Here is a 21,902-nt window from a genome sequence, read left to right on the forward strand (position 1 = left end):
TCCAAACGTAAATTGTTGGTTATCTGCACGAACCCAGTCTTCACTATGAGTCATCCATACATCAATTGTCTTAAATAATTTATGTATTACTAACTAAGTAATTCACAGAAATGCATAAGCAAACCGTAAACATGGTTACATGAAATGATAGGAGAATGTGCCCTAGTGGGCTAAACCGGCATGGCGGCTTGTTAGACAAAAGGAGAAGTGGGGGTCGACTAAGAAGTCACTACAGAGTGATAATTATAACAATTGAAATGCTAATCCTTTGCACATGAACGCTCACTCATTCGGGAACAATTGCAATCAATATATATATTTACGCTCAGTGTGTCGTCTTGATCGCTGGTGAAAAGTTTGTTTCTTTTGAAGAATTGTCCGTCTCTCTCCCCCTCTCTCTCGGTTGTGGTTAGAGGGGATAGTTCAGAGTGACATTCATTCGTTATAGAATGGGTGTTTCAGTGGTTGTCGTTCTTTGCGTTCAATGATACCGAATTCCTAGCTGCAGACTAGTAATTAATATCAAAGACTTGTTCTTATTCTGTCGGTATCGATAGTCTAAGAGTTTAACCACGTGGTATGGTTAGAAGATTCAGCAATGGTCTACAACCTTTGTCTCCTCCTAATGGAGAAAAGCATGGTCTGCAACCTTTAGCCATCTCGTAATTGAGGTAAGCTCGGTCTGCTGATCGAAAACCGAGTGGGGCTTTTATTCAGAAGGCAGAAAAGGGCTGTCCCAGGACGCCTGACCCTAACCGGGCTCAGGGGCAGTCCTCTGATTTAGTTATCTCCAATCCCCTTTTTCCTTCATTAAACAGTCCAAAATCACATTACACAATTTTACAAACAGTATCATACTCACTCATTCATCTTATACAACAATTAGATCTAAACCTCATATCTGAGGCTATTATATAAACAGCGTTATGGTAATATGGCCACACCGTCTCCAATGAGCTTCCCCAAGTTGTGACAAACGGACCAGTTCGTAGCTGGATTCTTAACCGATCTTTTATACTTTAAAAAAATACTTTTTTGAAATTTGTTCGTACCTCAAGTTCTGTGAGGTGGAAGGAATTCCTTTGTTCTACACAAAAATCTACTCTCTCTATACTGTATGTCCATGAGAAGATCCTCAGGAATTTACGACGTCTCTCTGACCACAACAACCTAGTTGACATTATCAATCATACCCAGCTGACAATTGGCACATTCATCCCCCCTCCTCTCCCCTGTAACTATTCCCCAGGTCGTTGCTTTATATGAGAATGTGTTCTCAGTCAGCTTACTTGGTAAAATAAGGGTTAAATAAATAAAACTATTTAATAATAAAAATGACCGTGTTTCTCCTTGCCCTGAAGGCAGTACAACTCCAACTCAGATAGGAAGACACCAGCGAAGCGCAACAACCTGGACAAATTCCGCAAGGAGTTTATCAAGAAGAACATTGTGAGTGAGGCTTAAACATGAGTCACTTATCTCATCCGTTATTATCTCAATCCACATTACAAACACAATTCTCACTGATTATATTGATACTATGTTTCTATCCTGTGATATGGTATCTATGAAGAGACACACACAGGTACAGACACATGCATACACACTCTACACACACATACATTGTAATATTGTTGTATGGTGGTATTATACATTTTGTATTGTAGATATGTAGTGGTGTAATAATGTTATATGATGTACTGTTTTATCTTTTCTTTTATGTAAATATATATATCTCTTTCCCCAGATTGTCCTAGCCAAGCAGTCTCTGCGAGTGAAGCGGAAGGTGACCAGACGTACAGTGAAGGAAAGACTGACAGACGCCAAAAGGATCCTAAAGAGGCTACAACTCCTGACGAAAGAAGTGAGTCGAAGCGAGGACTTTGCAGGGGTGGGATTGGGTCTTTCAATCGAATTCAAACAAATGTATTTATAAAGCCCTTTTTACATCAGCAGATGCCACAAAGGGGACAGCCAGGAGTAATTAGGCCAGATAGTCCTGAGGCATGATCCTAATGCTCAGGTCCTCTGGGAGGGGAGAGACAGAGAGAGAAATGGGAGAATTAGGAGCATACTTAAGTTCACACAGGACACCAGATAAGGCAGAGGACAATTTCACCAAATAGGACAGACTGACACTAGCCCACCGGCACATAGACTATTGCAGCATATATACTGGAGGCTGAGACACAGGGGGGTCTGTGGACACTGAGTTTGACGATACCCCCCGGATAGGGCCATCCAGACAGGATATAACCCCACCCACTTTGACAAAGCACAGCCTCCACACCACTAAAAGGATATCAACAGACCACCAACTTACTTCCCTGAGACAACGCTGAGTATAGCCCACGAAGATCTCCTCCACCGCACTAGCCCGAGGGGGCACAAAACCGGACAGGAAGATCACATCAGTGACTCAACCCACTCAAGTAGAGTATAGTGAAGAAAACCTGGCGTGATGTATCCCTCCTAGGGACGGCATGGAAGAGCACTAGTAAGCCAGTGACTCAGCCCCCTTAATAGGTTCAGAGGCAGAAAATCCCAGTGGAGAGGGGAGACGGCCAGGCAGAGACAGCAAGGGTGGTTCGTCATTTGCCATTCACCTTCGCACCCCTGGACCAGACTACACTCAATCATAGGACCTACTGAAGAGATAAGTCTTCGGTAAAGACTTAAAGGTCGAGACCGAGTCTGCGTATCTCACCTGGATAGGTAGACCATTCCCATTCCATAAAAATGTAGTTCTACAGGAGAAAGCCCTGCCTCCATCTGTTTGCTTAGAAATTCTAGGGACAATAAGGAGGCATGTGTCTTGTGATCATAGTTTACGTGTCGGTATGTACGGCAGGACCAAATCGAAGAGAGACCTTTGGTCATGTAGTGTATGTGGACACCTGCTCGTCGAACATCTCATTCCAAAATCATGGGTATTAATAAAGAGTTGGTGCCCCCTTTGCTGCTATAATTGTCTCCACTCTTTTGGGATGGCTTTCCAATAGATGTTGGAACATTGCTGCGGGGACTTGCTGCCATTCAGCTTCAAGAATGTTAGTGAGGTCGGGCACTGATGTTCGGCGATTAGACCTAGCTCACAGTCGGTGTACCAATTCATCCCAAAGGTGTTCGATGGAGTTGAGGTCAGGCCTCTGTGCAGGCCAGTCAAGTTCTTCCACACAGATTTCAACAAACAATTTCGGTATGGACCTTGCTTGCACAGGGGCATTGTCATGCTGAAACAGAGAAGGGCCTTCCCCAAACTATTCCCACAAAGTTGGAAGCACAGACTCATCTAGAATGTCATTGTATGCTGTAGTGATTTCCCTTCACTGGAACTAAGGGGCCTAGCCCAAACCATGAAAAACAGACCCAGACCATTATTCCTATTCCACCAAACTTTATAGTTGGCTCTATGAATTTGGGCAGGTAGCGTTCTCCTGGCATCCGCCAAACCCAGATTCGTCAGTCGGACTGCCAGATGGTGAAGTGTGATTCATCACTTCAGAGAACGTGTTTCCCATTTTCCAGAGTGCAATGGCGGCAAGCTGTAAATCACTCCACATAATTTTGGATTTACACTACCGGTCATTTAGATCCACAATATTTATTCCATGGGACAACACTAGATCCAGGGTTTGAATGTGGCAATGCGTAGGTTTGGAGACAGTGGGTTTTGTCCGATGATGATGGCTCCAATAGCTTTTTGGAGTGGGTCTGTGGACATTTTCATGTGAATATTGAAGTCCTCAAAATGATCTGCCATGACTTTTATTTTTTTTATTTTTTTTTATTTCACCTTTATTTAACCAGGTAAGCAAGTTGAGAACAAGTTCTCATTTACAATTGCGACCTGGCCAAGATAAAGCAAAGCAGTTCGACACATACAACGACACAGAGTTACACATGGAGTAAAACAAACATACAGTCAATAATACAGTAAAAAAAAACAAGTCTATATACAATGTGAGCAAATTAGGTGAGAAGGGAGGTAAAGGCAAAAAGGCCATGGTGGCAAAGTAAATACAATATAGCAAGTAAAACACTGGAATGGTAGTTTTGCAATGGAAGAATGTGCAAAGTAGAAATAAAAATAATGGGGTGCAAAGGAGCAAAATAAATAAATAAATTAAATACAGTTGGGAAAGAGGTAGTTGTTTGGGCTAAATTATAGGTGGGCTATGTACAGGTGCAGTAATCTGTAAGATGCTCTGACAGTTGGTGCTTAAAGCTAGTGAGGGAGATAAGTGTTTCCAATTTAAGAGATTTTTGTAGTTCGTTCCAGTCATTGGCAGCAGAGAACTGGAAGGAGAGGCGGCCAAAGAAAGAATTGGTTTTGGGGGTGACTAGAGAGATATACCTGCTGGAGCGTGTGCTACAGGTCTGGAGATGCTATGGTGACCAGCGAGCTGAGATAAGGGGGGACTTTACCTAGCAGGGTCTTGTAGATGACATGGAGCCAGTGGGTTTGGCGACGAGTATGAAGCGAGGGCCAGCCAACGAGAGCGTACAGGTCGCAATGGTGGGTAGTATATGGGGCTTTGGTGACAAAACGGATTGCACTGTGATAGACTGCATCCAATTTGTTGAGTAGGGTATTGGAGGCTATTTTGTAAATGACATCGCCAAAGTCGAGGATTGGTAGGATGGTCAATTTTACAAGGGTATGTTTGGCAGCATGAGTGAAGGATGCTTTGTTGCGAAATAGGAAGCCAATTCTAGATTTAACTTTGGATTGGAGATGTTTGATATGGGTCTGGAAGGAGAGTTTACAGTCTAACCAGACACCTAAGTATTTGTAGTTGTCCACGTATTCTAAGTCAGAGCCGTCCAGAGTAGTGATGTTGGACAGGCGGGTAGGTGCAGGTAGCGATCGGTTGAAGAGCATGCATTTAGTTTTACTTGTATTTAAGAGCAATTGGAGGCCACGGAAGGAGAGTTGTATGGCATTGAAGCTTGCCTGGAGGGTTGTTAACACAGTGTCCAAAGAAGGGCCGGAAGTATACAGAATGGTTCGTCTGCGTAGAGGTGGATCAGAGACTCACCAGCAGCAAGAGCGACCTCATTGATGTATACAGAGAAGAGAGTCGGTCCAAGAATTGAACCCTGTGGCACCCCCATAGAGACTGCCAGAGGTCCGGACAGCAGACCCTCCGATTTGACACACTGAACTCTATCAGAGAAGTAGTTGGTGAACCAGGCGAGGCAATCATTTGAGAAACCAAGGCTGTCGAGTCTGCCGATGAGGATGTGGTGGTTGACAGAGGCGAAAGCCTTGGCCAGATCAATGAATACGGCTGCACAGTAATGTTTCTTATCGATGGCGGTTAAGATATCGTTTAGGACCTTGAGCGTGGCTGAGGTGCACCCATGACCAGCTCTGAAACCAGATTGCATAGCAGAGAAGGTATGGTGAGATTCGAAATGGTCGGTAATCTGTTTGTTGACTTGGCTTTCGAAGACCTTAGAATGGCATGGTAGGATAGATATAGGTCTGTAGCAGTTTGGGTCAAGAGTGTCCCCCTTTGAAGAGGGGATGACCGCAGCTGCTTTCCAATCTTTGGGAATCTCAGATGACACGAAAGAGAGGTTGAACAGGCTAGTAATAGGGGTGGCAACAATTTCGGCAGATAATTTTAGAAAGAAAGGGTCCAGATTGTCTAGCCCGGCTGATTTGTAGGGGTCCAGATTTTTCAGCTCTTTCAGAACTTCAGCTGAATGGATTTGGGAGAAGGAGAAATGGGGAAGGCTTGGGCGAGTTGCTGTTGGGGGTGCAGTGCTGTTGACCGGGGTAGGAGTTGCCAGGTGGAAAGCATGGCCAGCCGTAGAAAAATGCTTATTGAAATTCTCAATTATGGTGGATTTATCAGTGGTGACAGTGTTTCCTATCTTCAGTGCAGTGGGCAGCTGGGAGGAGGTGTTCTTATTCTCCATGGACTTTACAGTGTCCCAGAACTTTTTAGAGTTAGTGTTGCAGGAAGCAAATTTCTGCTTGAAAAAGCTAGCCTTGGCTTTTCTAACTGCCTGTGTATAACGGTTTCTAGCTTCCCTGAACAGCTGCATATCACGGGGGCTGTTCGATGCTAATGCAGAACGCCATAGGATGTTTTTGTGTTGGTTAAGGGCAGTCAGGTCTGGGGAGAACCAAGGGCTATATCTGTTCCTGGTTCTAATTTTCTTGAATGGGGCATGTTTATTTAAGATTGTTAGGAAGGCATTTAAAAAAAATATCCAGGCATCCTCTACTGACGGGATGAGATCAATATCCTTCCAGGACACCCCGGCCAGGTCGATTAGAAAGGCCTGCTCGCTGAAGTGTTTCAGGGAGCGTTTTACAGTGATGAGTGGAGGTCGTTTGACCGCTGACCCATTACGGATGCAGGCAATGAGGCAGTGATCGCTGAGATCTTGGTTGAAGACAGCAGAGGTGTATTTAGAGGGGAAGTTGGTTAGGATGATATCTATGAGGGTGCCCGTGTTTAAGGCTTTGGGGGGGTACCTGGTAGGTTCATTGATAATTTGTGTGAGATTGAGGGCATCAAGTTTAGATTGTAGGATGGCTGGGGTGTTAAGGACTACGAAGTCCAAAAGGAATTCAGGGAACTCAGTGAGGAATGCTGTATATGGCCTAGTAGGCTGCATAGATTCCATGACTAGAAACTTTAAAAGACAAAAATGCAGTCATTGTTTTTTCTCGTAAAGGCAGCAGCTACTCTTCCTGAGGTCCAGCAAATGAGGGCACTTTATACAATTTTAAAAACATTACAATACATACACGGATTTCACAACACAATGTGTGCCCTCAGGCCCCTACTCCACTACTACCATCACATATCTACAGTACTGTGTGTGTGTGTGTGTGTGTGTGTGTGTTTGTGTGTGCCAGTGTTTGTGATGCTTCACAGTCCCCACTGTTCCAAAAGGTGTTTTTTAAAATGTTTTCTAAATCTAATTTTACTGCTTGCGTCAGTTACTTAATGTGGAATAGAGTTCCATGTAGTCATGGCTCTATGTAGTACTGTGTGCCTCCCATAGTCTGTTCTGGACTTGGGGACTGAAGAGACCTCTTGTGGCATGTCTTGTGGGGTATGCATGGGTGTCCGAGCTGTATGACAGTAGTTTATACAGACATCTGGGTGCATTCAACATGTCAAAAATAAGTAGTGATGAAGTCAATCTCTCCTCCACTTTCAGCCAGGAGAGATGGACATGCATATTATTAATATTAGCTCTCTGTGTACATCCAAGGGCCAGCCGCGCCAATTGCAATTTTCCTAAGTCCTTTTTTGTGGCACCTCACCACACGACTGCACAGTAGTCGAGGTGCAACAAAACTAGGGCCTGTAGGACCTGCCTTGTTGATAGTGTTGTTAAGAAGGCAGAGCATCGCTTTATTACAGACAGACTTTCCCCATCTTAGGTACTACTGCATCAATATGTTTTGACCATGACAGTTTACAATCTAGGGTTACTCCAAGCAGTTTAGTCATGTCAACTTGCTCGATTTCCACATGATTTATTGCAAGATTTAGGGTTTAGTGAGTGTTTTGTTCCAAATACAATGCTTTTAGTTATAGAAATATTTAAGGCTAATTTATTCCTTGACACCCACTCAGAAACTAAAAGCTGCTCTTTGTTGAGTGTTGCTGACGTGTATAGTGTGGAGTCATCCGCATACATATAGACACTCTGGCTTTATTCAAAGTCAGTGGCATGTCGTTAGTAAAAATTTAAAAAACCAAGGGGCCTAAACAGCTACCCTGGGGAATTCCTGATTCTAACTGGATTAAATCTGATAGGCTTACATTAAAGAACACCCTCAGTGTTCTGTTAGACAAGCTTTTACACCTGCATTGCTTGCTGTTTGGGGTTTTAGGCTGGGTTTCTGTACAGCACTTTGAGATATCAGCTGATGTACGAAGGGCTATATAAATAAATTTGATTTGATTTGAAGTAACTCTTTATCCACAATATAGCAGGGGGTGTAAAGCCATAACACAAGTTTTGCCAGCAGCAGACTCTGATCGATAATGTCAAAGGCCGCACTGAAGTCTAACAAGACCACAATTTTTGTAAGTGCTGTGCTTGTTGAGTGTACTTCCCTAAAAGCATGCTAAAATTCAGTTGTCAATTTGTTTACTGTGAAATTGCATTGTATCTGATTAACCTCTTCAGTCGACCCTCTACTTTTTTGAACATTTTGTTAAAAATCGCGCAACATTTCAGCGCCCTGCTACTCATGCCAGGAATATAGTACGTTCATATGGTTAGAATGTGTGGATAGGAAACCCTCGGACGTTTTTAAAACTGGTTAAATCACGACTGTGGCTATTACATAACGTGCGTTACATCGGAAAGCGCAGGAAAACCTGATCACAGAAAATGGAAATAAATATCCTTGCGCCACTTCCAGCAATTGTTAACAGTGAGCCGAATTAGATAAGACCGAGCATTCAACTCCCACAGCATCCCCATGTTGTCTAGAGTCTTGTGAATTTAATCATCTTTGATTCTTGGTTGAACCGAAAGAGGGGCACCGCTTACCTCCGGTCTCCGCCCAGATCATTCCGGAAGAGCTCTCTCCTGAAATTTTTTCCAAGACGACAGCTAATGATATTTACATCGCCTACGGATGATTTTTATCGCTTATTAACGTTTACTAATACCTAGAGTAGCATTACAAACGTATTTCGAAGTGTTTTGTGAAAGTTTATCGTCTACTTTTTGAATTTAAAAAAAATGACGTTACGTTGTGAAATCGCTGTTTTTTTCGTTTATCACACAGTCTACATATAACGATATCTTGGCTTTATATGGCCCGATTTAATCGAAATAAAGACCCAATAGTGTTTATGGGACATCTAGGAGTGCCAACAAAGAAGATGGTGAAAGGTAATGACTGTTTTCTATTTTATTGTGCGGTTTGTGTAACGCCGAAATGCTAATTATTTTGTTTACGTCCCCTGCTGTGCTTTTCTGTTGTAGTGTATTGGTGCATGCTATCAGATAATAGCTTCTCATGCTGTCGCCGAAAAGCATTTTAAAAATCGGACTTGTTGCCTGGATTCACAACGAGTGTAGCTTTAATTTGATACCCTGCATGTGTATTTTAATGAACTTTTGAGTTTTAACTAATACTATTAGCATTTAGCGTAGCGCATTTGCATTTCCAGAGCTCTAGTTGGGACGCAAGCGTCCCAAGTAGAGGCAACAGGTTAAACACAATTTTTTCCAGAACTTTACTAAGGGTTGGTAACAGGCTGATTGGTCGGCTATTTGAGCCAGTAGAGGGGGCTTTACTATTCTTGGGTAGCGGAATGACTTTACCTTCTCTCCAGGCCTGCGGGCATATGCTCTCTAGTTGGCTTAAATTGAAGATGTGGCAAATAGGAGTGGCAATATCGTCTGCTATTATCCTCGTCAATTTTCTATCTGCAAATATCTGCAGCATTAGTAAAGATGTGATCAATGCATGTTGATTTCATTCCTGTGCTGTTTGTAAATACCCTGGTAGGGTGACTGACAACTTGATCCAGGTTGCAGGCACTTGTTACAGCTTGAAGTATTTTCCTGAGTGGGCAGCTTGATGATAGCCAGTCTATTTAAAGCACCCATAAAATATACTTCTCTGTTGATATCACATACATTATCAAGCATTTCACACATATTATCCAGATACTGACTGTTAGCACTTGGTGGTCTATAGCAGCTTCCCACAAGACTTGGCTTTAGGTGAGGCAGATGAACCTGTAGCCATATTACTTCAACAGTATTTAACATTAGATCGTCTCTAAGCTTTACAGGAATGTGGTTCTGAATATAGACAGCAACACCGCCTCCGTTGGCATTTCTGTCTTTTTGGTAGATGTTTTAACCATGTATTGCTACCACTGTATCATCAAAGGTATTATCTACTGTAAGTAAGTTTCAGAGATAGTCAGAATATGAATGTCATCTGTTACAAGCAAGTTATTGACTTCATGGACCTTGTTTCTTAGACTACATATGTTAAAAACCTCTTTGGACTAGACGTGGCGCTAGCGACCCACCTCAACAACATCTGGTGAAATTGCAGAGCGCGAAATTCAAATGACAGAAATAGTAATATTTAACATTCATGAAAATACATCAGAAAAAAAGTGTAACTTCTTGTTTATCCAGCCACTGTGTCAGATTTCAAAAAGGCTTTACGGCTAAAGCACACCTTGTGATTATCTGAGGACAGCATCCAGCACAAAAAAGCATTAAAAACATTTTCCAATCAGCCAGGCACGAAAGTCAGTAATAGCGATAAAATAAATGCCTTACCTTTGAAGATTTTCTTCTGTTGGCACTCCAAAAGGTCCCAGCTACATCACAAATGGTCCTTTTGTTCGATAAAGTCTTTCTTTATATCCCCAAAAATATCCCCAAAGTTTAGCTGGCATTCAATAATTCGGTTTACCTCCTTCAAATGCATACAAAATGAATCAATTAAAGTGACTCCAGCAGAGCTACAGTAGTCTTTTGGCCAGATGTGTAATGTCAGCAGTCTGCTGAATCTTTCACACCCGCGGCCCAACGATGGTACTGGACCATTTGCATTAAAATACATTTAAAAATAATAATAATTTGAAGACTATTAACCTGTTGCTTCTACTCGGGACGCTTGCGTCCCAACTAGAGCTCTGGAAATGCAAATGCGCTACGCTAAATGCTAATAGTATTAGTTAAAACTCAAAAGTTCATTAAAATACACATGCAGGGTATCGAATTAAAGCTACACTCGTTGTGAATCCAGGCAACAAGTCAGATTTTTAAAATGCTTTTCGGCGAAAGCATGAGAAGCTATTATCTGATAGCATGCAACACCCCGAAATACCTGAGGGGGACGTAAACAAAATAATTAGCATAGCCGGCGCCATCCCTCTTCCTTAAACCCGCAAGGTACAGACAATTCATTCGTTTTGACTACATTTTCAGTCCTAGTTTAACTAAAAACCCATACATTTCATACCACAACATAATAGTATTAAAATAAATGGTTCTAATTGAAATGTATACATAATTAATCATTTCAACTATAATATCCTCCAACAAATCATCCCTTTGATTAAATATTATACATTCAAATCTACATCTAGTTTTATCAAACCTAAAAAATAAAAATATGAATAAACCTTATTATAAAGGTTTATCAGATTTATCATACGAATAGACCTACAATTAACCTTATTATAAAGGTTTATCAGACTCTTCACCCATCATTAATCAAATCTAACCTTAACACCAACTGTTTTTAAACCTACATCAGAATCATAACTCTTCTTATCAGGATTTTCGTTACAATCTTCATTAAAAAAACAGTGTAATCTTTGAAACAAAGTACAATCTAATTCCCCTTCATCTCAACACTAGTCTCATCAAACATAAATTCCCCAATGATGAAAGATCCGGGTTCATCCCCTTGTTCAGTAGATCCACATTCCACATCCCACGGGTCAGAACTTGGAATCTGCCCATATCTCACCATCTGAATCGTCATTGATTTCTCCAGAGTCCTGGAAATGATAACTTTCATACATACACGCAATCAACCACGTCCATACAAAACTAACACAGTCACACAGGTGAAGGTAGCCCATAACACAGTAATCATAACATTTTTCCATCTTCCAAACACACTGTCAACCCAATTTGTCCGAGAAGTATCCACCCCTGAGTTAATTTCCAACTCGTGAACTAGGGTGTGTAAACCAGACAAGGCCTTGGTCACTGATCCATCCCAGCTGTATATCCCGGAGTCAAATTACCTTCACTCCCACCCTCTTCAGCCAGCAAACATCCAAGACTATTCTATTCTGTCAAGTCATTCATTACATCTCTAATTGGTGAAGCGCTGTGGATTTTTAATAGATATAATTGATCCAATCCACATTCTCATTGAGAGTGGACCATCAAAAAAATACTTGACTCTAATCCTACCAGGATCTAATATCTTATAGCTTTGATCTCATCTGCCACCCTTGGAACCACAATGTTATTAATACAAACCCTATCATCAAAAGACCCAGTCGGAGTATTTATTTTCTCCCGTTTAGTCAACACCATGTCATGGTGTTGAATGAGTGTAAAAAGCATTCTCAAATGTACCAATACACATACCTCTGTTCAATTAGCCAGTAATACTCGGCCATCATGTCATTCTCCCACACAACCAACAGATGTGAGCCCTGAGCCTCCTTATCTTACTGAAATCCCCAGATCTCAACCAGCCTGCCAAATCACTTATTGGTCGCATCAGAAGTAACATTATCTGTCCTATTGCAGTACTGATTTTACCTCACATATTTCTCAGGAGTACTATACTGAATCAAACAATAAACAGTCTCTCGTTGCCTCTGTGAAAGGAGGAAGCTCAGATTTCAAAGGTACATGTGGATATAAATAGTGCAAATCCATACAACTTATTATCTGGCTTTCCTGTTTCCATGAATAGCTTTACCATACAGGCTGTTCCCTTAGGTGAATAATTCCATTTCTGAACTCTCCACACCGGCTCTTGGCTCTGGACAACTCCACAGTCAGTATTTGCTTTGTCAGGGACTCTGCTTGTATTCTGCTGACTATAGAGCAATCAGCTGCTCTAACTTTTTCTACCTGGAATGCACTAGGTTATCAACTGAAACCCTTACTTTCACTACACTCCATCTCCTTCCATGCTGGGTATGTAGATTTATGTAGCCTTCTCACATGATGTGAGCTATAACATGTTTCCATGAACTACACAGAGACTTGCATAGCTGTATTCCATAATAGCTATTCTTAGTCCTGAACTGCCAAGGAATCAGAGACACCACTTGGTCTACATAGAACTCCACTGAGACATCCCTCCCTATCCTACTCACACTTCCTGTTTATCCAGATTAAGTGATCTCTTATGCTTGGTTAATACTAATTTCTCGTTTAATTATGTCAATATTACCCTCTGGCCTTCTCGGTTTCATGTTGTAGGAATAAGATCTCTAACCATACAGCTTAGGATGGACAGCTCACCTATAAAGCCCCACCCTCTTCCAGAAAACACATCATTAGCAAGGGTCAGACACATTTTCACTTCTATGAACAAGAACAGTGAGGAAAGGACAGGTAAGGTATTTTTCATTCGAGAGATGGCTCCCAGAATTCTGTTAATTCCAGTTCTCCTCTCGAACTCTGTTATTGTGTCCTACCCTCCCGCAGTGTGATATGAATCCGGGTAGTTCCGGGGTATGGTCCCCCCAACAGGCCTCAGGGACTGGATTGAGTGACTTAACCTGTAATTCACCTGTAGTGCATAAAATCTTGGACATACAGGTTTGGTTAACAAACAGTTTCTCATTTGTTCTATCTGATTATTAGCTAATAATAATAATTATTATTTTATTTTTTTAGTTAATTATCCCATAGGTCACATCCTATCCTAGAACACAATTTACCCATCCCCCCTTTGTTACCTGGCTCTTCCCAGGTAACAACCTTGCCTACTCTTAAACAATGACTTAGGTAAGATTAGTAAATTATCCTAATGTCTGACATCATGTAGGAGCCCCTTTTAATTTTCCACATGTCCAATTCTCCCTTGGGCGTCCATTCATGTCAATCCTGTAACAATACTCTGTCAAGTTTCTTATCTACTTTAAGAATTATCTGTGCTACTTATATATTTTCTTAAATATATATATTTACCAATTTAAACCGTAACCCATTTCTCTCATATCGCTCAAATACCACTAAGCTTCTAACTGTTTGACTTTATCTAAAATCATTGATTTTAGAAAAAACATGTCTATGAGTGGCTTTTCTCTGAAGTCCTTACATTTCCTTAACCTCTTAAGTCGACCCGACACGCATGCGTCCCATCTAGCCATCTGGAAATGCAAATGCGCTACGCTAAATGCTAATAGCACTCGTTAAAACTCAAAAGTTCATTAAAACACACATGCAGGGTACTGAATTAAAGCTACACTCGTTGTGAATCCAGCCAACAAGTCAGATTTTTAAAATGCTTTTCGGCAAAAGCATGAGAAGCTATTATCTGATAGCATGCAACACCCCGAAATACCTGAGGGGGACGTAAACAAAATAATTAGCATAGCCGGCGCTACACAAAACGCAGAAATAAAATATAAAACATTCATTACCTTTGACGATCTTCTTTGTTGGCACTCCTATACCCTAAGTATCTATCTATGAAGAGTGTGTGATCCAGGAAAAAAACACAGTTTTAAAACGCAACGTCATTTTTTTAAATTAAAAAAGTCGACGATAAACTTTCACAAAACACTTCGAAATACTTTTGTAATCCAACTTTAGGTATTAGTAAACGTTAATAATCTATCAAATTGATCACGGGGCGATGTGTATTCAATAGCTCCACGTCTTGAAATCATGTTCGGAAATTTCTTATCCAAAACATCCTGTCGGAGACCGGAAGGAATGGGCTCTCTCTCACTCGTTTGACCAAGAAACAAAGCCCAGGCAATTGACAAGACTGGCGACATCGTGTGGAAGCTGTAGGACTTGCAATCTCAGCCCCATGTAATTTGCTTTCCAATAGACAAAACATGCAAGTGGCGCATTGATATATTTTCCAGATTTTGGTGATCAGTTTTTCTTGCGCTTTTCGATGAAACACACGTTATGTTATAGTCACAGCCGTGATTTAACCAGTTTTAGAAACGTCAGAGTGTTTTCTATCCACACATACTAATCATATGCATATACTATATTTCTGGCATGAGTAGCAGGACGCTGAAATGTTGCGCGATTTTTAACAGAATGTTCGAAAAAGTAGGGGGTAGGTTAATTAATCAACAGGTTAATTAATCAATCTATCTTAATCCTAAATCATCACAGATGTCTTATATTCCTGTTAAATTTAATACTATTTAAAAACTTCTAATAATCAAACCAAGTCTAATAAATGCTAACTATATCAAAATCCTTCCTACACTAACAAGCCCTTTCCTTCAGGGACCCTCAGTATTCTATCTGACAATAACATGAATTTAATATGTGTTGCAAAGTGTGGAATACCTTATCTACAGTAATTTATCACCCCTAAGAAATGTAACTTATTCTATGTTTCTTATTCCCTGCCCTATTGGCTTAATCTATCTCCTATCCAAACCTCAATGTATCTTATCTTCCCCTATTTATTCTCAATGATAAATATGATTTTTTTCTCTGTTACAATACCAAATCATTAATAGCCCATTCAAAAACTTCACAGCTAATGTTGTAAAACAGAATCCTGAACCACTTTCTCATTTGCGGTTCAAACAATAATTCTAACCCCCCAACCAAAACTCCATTATAATGAATTTACCTTAAAACTAGTAACTCAATATGACCATATTCATTATACAAATGACTCTACCTTGAGGCTGATCAGACCTCAAAAGATAGTCACGATAAGATCAATAGGTCATAAAATAAAAAAATTCACTTTTATAATTAAAACTCATAAACTAAAAACTCATAAAGTTCCATATGTGAGCGTGCCTCTTTAAAATACCTTTGCACTAAAACAAATAGTCCTAAAAAATGTTTTATGTGTATATATTTGCAAACCTTAATGATTAATCAAAACTTCCAGGCCTTTTCCAATTTGGTCGTTTATGGCCTCATTCTCCCCAAGATTATAAGTCCAGGAAACATCTAAAATTGAGACACCTAAACATCAATTTTCCCAGAAGAACACAACACGCCTAACTAGCATTCACAATGCTACTTCGATTCAGAAACTCAAAAGTGAACTATAAACCTACACCTAATGATAATTCCCCTTTAACTCAAATCATTAATCATAAGTTTTAAACAACTTCAATGTATATGTTTACTTAAATGAACATGCTACCCTTAGATACAATTAACCCGATAACATTATTGTATTACTTTTTCCCCTCTGCCGCAAATGTCGTACATTTCTCAGTGTAAGAAATCCTAATCCCAGATATTTAATAAAAATGTAAACGCGTTTTCCCTTGGCTCCTTCAACTCACATATTTTAGATAACTTCCATCCTTCCCGGTATGAAGAATCCTACTTAAACACACCAGAACAAATGTTTAATTAAGTTAAATCAACTCCTAGAATAACCAGTCTCATAGGAACCAAACAAGTAGGTATATGGACTTTTTTTTATCACCTTCTGAAAAGTGACTCAAAACAATAATGCACGCATTTTCCTTCTAAAAGACACGAACAATTTTCTCCGTTACCCCCAGTCCGTGGCGACAAAAGTGCCTCGCGAGTGATGTCATCAACAAGCGCTCAACCTCGACTCAATTCGCAACGATTTTCAATGAATTGTAAATAATTGTTGGCTGTCTGCAGCAACAGTATTTCGGGTTCGATAAACCAAACCTAATTTATCACATCTGTTGAATCCTGAATTATAGTTTACAACCTCCATCAATCTCTCACCTCCCAATTCGCTAATTTTACAAGAACATATCGATGGGCACAAATCTATCGTAATTGTTTCTCCGTTATTATTCAGAATTCATTTGATTTAAGTTACTGTCCCGTCTTTGATTTAACATTTTAATTACAACTCTATTCCCAATATACTATTCCCAACAGATAATTTAGTGAACAGACATCGTCTTGCATCAAAATTCGCTTCGTTCTTATTTTAAATTGAATGAATTAGTCTTTCAATTTGAACCAAACAAACCATTTTAAACGTTCAGTTTATATCTTATACCAATACTAATGACTATAACTTTCTCTACAAAACAATTAGTTTAATTACAACCAAAAATTAATATATACAGTGCCTTGCGAAAGTTTTCGGCCCCCTTGAACTTTGCGACCTTTTGCCACATTTCAGGCTTCAAACATAAAGATATAAGACTGTATTTTTTTGTGAAGAATCAACAACAAGTGGGACACAATCATGAAGTGGAACAACATTTATTGGATATTTCAAACTTTTTTAACAACTCAAAAACTGAAAAATTGCGCGTGCAAAATTATTCAGCCCCTTTACTTTCAGTGCAGCAAACTCTCTCCAGAAGTTCAGTGAGGATCTCTGAATGATCCAATGTTGACCTAAATGACTAATGATGATAAATACAATCCACCTGTGTGTAATCAAGTCTCCGTATAAATGCACCTGCACTGTGATAGTCTCAGAGGTCCATTAAAAGCGCAGAGAGCATCATGAAGAACAAGGAACACACCAGGCAGGTCCGAGATACTGCTGTGAAGAAGTTTAAAGCCGGATTTGGATACAAAAAGATTTCCCAAGCTTTAAACATCCCAAGGAGCACTGTGCAAGCGATAATATTGAAATGGAAGGAGTATCAGACCACTGCAAATCTACCAAGACCTGGCCGTCCCTCTAAACTTTCAGCTCATACAAGGAGAAGACTGATCAGAGATGCAGCCAAGATGCCCATGATCACTCTGGATGAACTGCAGAGATCTACAGCTGAGGTGGGAGACTCTGTCCATAGGCCAACAATCAGTCGTATATTGCACAAATCTGGCCTTTATGGAAGAGTGGCAAGAAGAAAGCCATTTCTTAAATATATCCATAAAAAGTGTCATTTAAAGTTTGCCACAAGCCACCTGGGAGACACACCAAACATGTGGAAGAAGGTGCTCTGGTCAGATGAAACCAAAATTGAACTTTTTGGCAACAATGCAAAACGTTATGTTTGGCGTAAAAGCAACACAGCTCATCACCCTGAACACACCATCCCCACTGTCAAACATGGTGGTGGCAGCATCATGGTTTGGGCCTGCTTTTCTTCAGCAGGGACAGGGAAGATGGTTAAAATTGATGGGAAGATGGATGGAGCCAAATACAGGACCATTCTGGAAGAAAACCTGATGGAGTCTGCAAAAGACCTGAGACTGGGACGGAGATTTGTCTTCCAACAAGACAATGATCCAAAACATAAAGCAAAATCTACAATGGAATGGTTCAAAAATAAACATATCCAGGTGTTAGAATGGCCAAGTCAAAGTCCAGACCTGAATCCAATCGAGAATCTGTGGAAAGAACTGAAAACTGCTGTTCACAAATGCTCTCCATCCAACCTCACTGAGCTCGAGCTGTTTTGCAAGGAGGAATGGGAAAAAATTTCAGTCTCTCGATGTGCAAAACTGATAGAGACACCCCAAGCGACTTACAGCTGTAATCGCAGCAAAAGGTGGCGCTACAAAGTATTAACTTAAGGGGGCTGAATAATTTTGCACGCCCAATTTTTCAGTTTTTGTTTTGTTAAAAAAGTTTGAAATATCCAATAAATGTCGTTCCACTTCATGATTGTGTCCGACTTGTTGTTGATTCTTCACACAAAAAATACAGTTTTATATCTTTATGTTTGAAGCCTGAAATGTGGCAAAAGGTCGCAAAGTTCAAGGGGGCCGAATACTTTCGCAAGGCACTGTATGTATATATATATATATATATATATATATTTTTTTTAGTTAATGCCTCGGCTGGGAACCGAACCGTGGATTGCCGTTGGTTAGACTGCTGCACTCACCACTATACTACCAACGCTATGGAACTGACTGAGACTCTCCGCAAATAGACCCATTTTACAGTTATCTGTATTTGTTACTCCAGCATCTAGACAACAGAAAATAGCCCCAATTTAAACGCCCAAAGTTTTCCCTCAGTTAGGATTCTCATTAATCTCGCTCCCTTTGTATCTGACTATTCCTTTTTTTTACCCGGTTGTCGCCTCTGACTTTCCCCACAGTTAAATTACAACCTTGTTGACGACGTTTGCAGGGAGTGTTACACTCCCGGGCGAAATGTCCAATTTCATTACAATTAAAACATCTTGTATTTTTCTTTTGACTCACTTTATCCATTTTTCTCGACTTTATTCCCTTCTCTAACTCCATTATACCTCCCTCGGCTTCAGCGGGATCCACATACTTGGGTGGTAATTTCACAGGTAGCTCCTGCAGCCGTATTCTTATAACCACTATTTCGTCGACTGGATTATCTCTGTATTGTTGGTATAATCGAGGAAGATCTAGTTTGTTACCCTCACCTCCACCCAATTGGTTAACTTTTTCATCTGCGGGAGCGGAGGGCAGCGCCTCGAGAGTCTTGTCAGATTTAACCTTTTTTCCTGCGCGTCCAATTCTCTTTTTTGCTTCCGAAAGCCAAACTCCGGCTGTGTATAACCCCTGTTTATTCTGCTTTTCCACATTATTTCCACATTCCTTATGTATCTGTTTTATAAGGGATTCCAGCTTTTCTACATTTAGACGGCCATCAAAATCGTATTTCTTTCTCCATCTTAGACCGAAATCGATGTTTCTTGTCTTTCTGTTCCATATAACGCTCGTCTCCCGTTAGTTCCGGGGCTTCTTTTGAGGCATTTCTAAACAATCCTTACCGTTACTTAGCTATGGTATTTAATCACTTATCTATGCCTTTCTATATTTAATTTTAAATTCTATGTGCGTGTACTTCTATAAATTTGCAATTTACCGTTACTTAGTTACTTTTAGTCCTTTTCTGTCTGACTGTGTGTGTCCCTTTAAAAATAATCAGTATCTATTTTCCTTCCTGTGAACCGCGTCCATAGAAGACTTTTGATCGGACATCACATTTCACCCATAGGATATTCTTTTTGGGACTTTCAACGTTAATGTCTCATATCTCACTACTCTAGACTAAGTTAACCTCATCCTTTGATATTAATTTCTTTCAGCATTGTACAGGTTCAATTATTCTGTTCGCCTAGAATTACCCTGCCTTCTCACCAAGCCTAATTTATACTCACCTGTTATATATATATATCTTATCTGCTACTTCTTGATAGTCAGACCAGAAAGAGGGCCTGTTATCTACGAATTCTGTCTTTTGGGAGGGGCAGAAAACAGTTTTCAACCAGCGATTGAGTTGTGCAAGTCTGCTGTACCTCTCATCACTTCCCCAACTGGGAGGGGGCCAGAGACAATTACTCGATGTCAACACATCTTTCTAGCTAAGTTACACTGTTTCATCCTAACATTGTTGGTGCCGACGCGGATAACAACATCCCTATACAATCTACACCTGACAGTTTAGGCTTAGCCAGCATTAGCCTTTATGTTGGTAGTCCTGTCCCATGGTAAACTATGTTTGATTGCTGGATGATTTTTTAAAGCCTAATATTGCATGTAATAGAGATGCCAATGACTAGGGTTTTCAGTGTCAGAACTAATGGTGGGTGGCTTCGGTGGCTCAGACCCCGTAATGGGTGGAGAAGGCTCGGGCTCTGAAACCGACTCTTTGCTTAGTGGGGAAAATTGGTTGAAAGTTTCTGTCGGCTGAATGAGCGACACCAGTTGAGCATGCCGACAGCATGTCCGGCTGCGTGGACTGTGCAGGGGGATTATCACTACTACCTGTATTTACTGGTGGCACAGATGCTGTATCATCCTTTCCTACACTTCAATTGCCTTTGCCTAACGACTGCATCTGAAGCCGAGCTTGCAACTCGGCTATCCTCACCGTATTTCGATAGTTCTCCTATATATTAAGAGTACAGCAACTGCAGTGAGACGGCATCATGTTACTTAGCTTTTTTTTCGGCCTGAGGAGGTCCTGCAGATCTATGTTCAGATAAAGCACCCGGGGTGAAAAAGTTGAATGAAAAAAGTTGTGTGAGGACAAAACTAGGACGTTGCTAAACTTGTTAAATAAAGAGTTTGATTAAATAGTTATTAAGAGTAAAAAGACACTCAAAATGTTGGGCAGGGCAGGTAGCCAAGGAGCAGCAAACAGTACAGCAGTCAGGAGACAGTGAGGAAGTGCTCACGTGATCAACAGCTCTTACTGACATTTAGATGTTAACTATTTCTATGTGGGACTTTTTTTTCACTCTATTTTTATTTTTGTCTTTCTGCCTGTCTGCCTCTATCTCTTTCACTCTCTATCTGCAGCCTCAGAGCACCCTGCCAGATGTGTTTGTGTGGATGATGAGTGTAGGGAAACGGGTGGCCTTTGCCAGGATCCCCTCCCACTCCATCCTCTTCTCTTTGGTGGAGGAGGAAAGGGGGAAAGACTGTGGGAAACTCACCACCATGTACTTGAAGGTATCTCCCAAATCTCTATGTGGTGTTCTATACTAACTGTATTAATGTACAATATTTATCACTGTTTTATTTAATTCATCATATTACATTTGAATGTTATTCTATTGAATTTTGAGAACTTTGTATTCCTGTGTGGAACAAACTCCAAATCAAAGTTCTCTTGTGTCTTTAGGCTCCAGGTTGCCCACTGGGGGAGATCTTTGCTAAGCTGGAGGTGTATCTATGGCTTGGTATCACCAAATACTCCAAGAACTGTGTTACCAGCCTGCCAGCTGAGTTCAAGCCTGTGTACGAGGAGGCTATGGGCATCATCCCTGTCCCTATGAACATGGCCCCCATCAAACTCTCCTGCGAGGGTAAGAGTTCCACCTTTACCTCTGATGTCTCCCTCGGATGCAATACACACACTCAAACTCACTCACACACATATGCAGCCTGACACATGTAGTGGACATGAGTTGGTCTCGTGATGATGTAGCCCCGCCTTGCGACTTCAAAATCAGTGTTGCCCTCGGCCTAAGGGGGAATTCCCTCTTGGAGTAATGGTCAAGATATTGTTATTTACCCACACACTCTTACATTGGCATGCACGGATGGGCACACATACAGATGTTGGCTCTTAATTTGACCAGTTTCGTTGCACAAGTAAAATAATCCTGCAGTAGGATTTGATAATTTTTTTAAACAACTGGAAATTACTTTTTATAGGCTATAGTAGGCTATAGTATAAGTGTGAGATCTATTGAGACAAAGAGAACTGTGGTGCGGGAAAATTCTCAGCAACAACAAAGTAAAACAAATTAAATACCATATCTATATAC

General features: G+C 40.6%; 1 protein-coding gene across 1 annotated transcript in view; it reads left to right on the forward strand.

Annotated features, from left to right (window-relative positions):
* Nucleotides 1–21,902, forward strand: part of fer1l4 (fer-1 like family member 4) — a 111,982-nt gene that overhangs the window by 36,774 nt on the left and 53,306 nt on the right. The window contains 4 exon segments of the mRNA XM_029669422.2: nucleotides 1,362–1,449; nucleotides 1,748–1,864; nucleotides 20,929–21,081; nucleotides 21,254–21,437. Coding sequence (XP_029525282.2) covers nucleotides 1,362–1,449; nucleotides 1,748–1,864; nucleotides 20,929–21,081; nucleotides 21,254–21,437 — 542 coding nt within the window.

Source organism: Oncorhynchus nerka, linkage group LG2, assembly GCF_034236695.1.
Source record: "Oncorhynchus nerka isolate Pitt River linkage group LG2, Oner_Uvic_2.0, whole genome shotgun sequence".
NCBI classification, from domain to species: Eukaryota; Metazoa; Chordata; class Actinopteri; order Salmoniformes; family Salmonidae; genus Oncorhynchus; species Oncorhynchus nerka.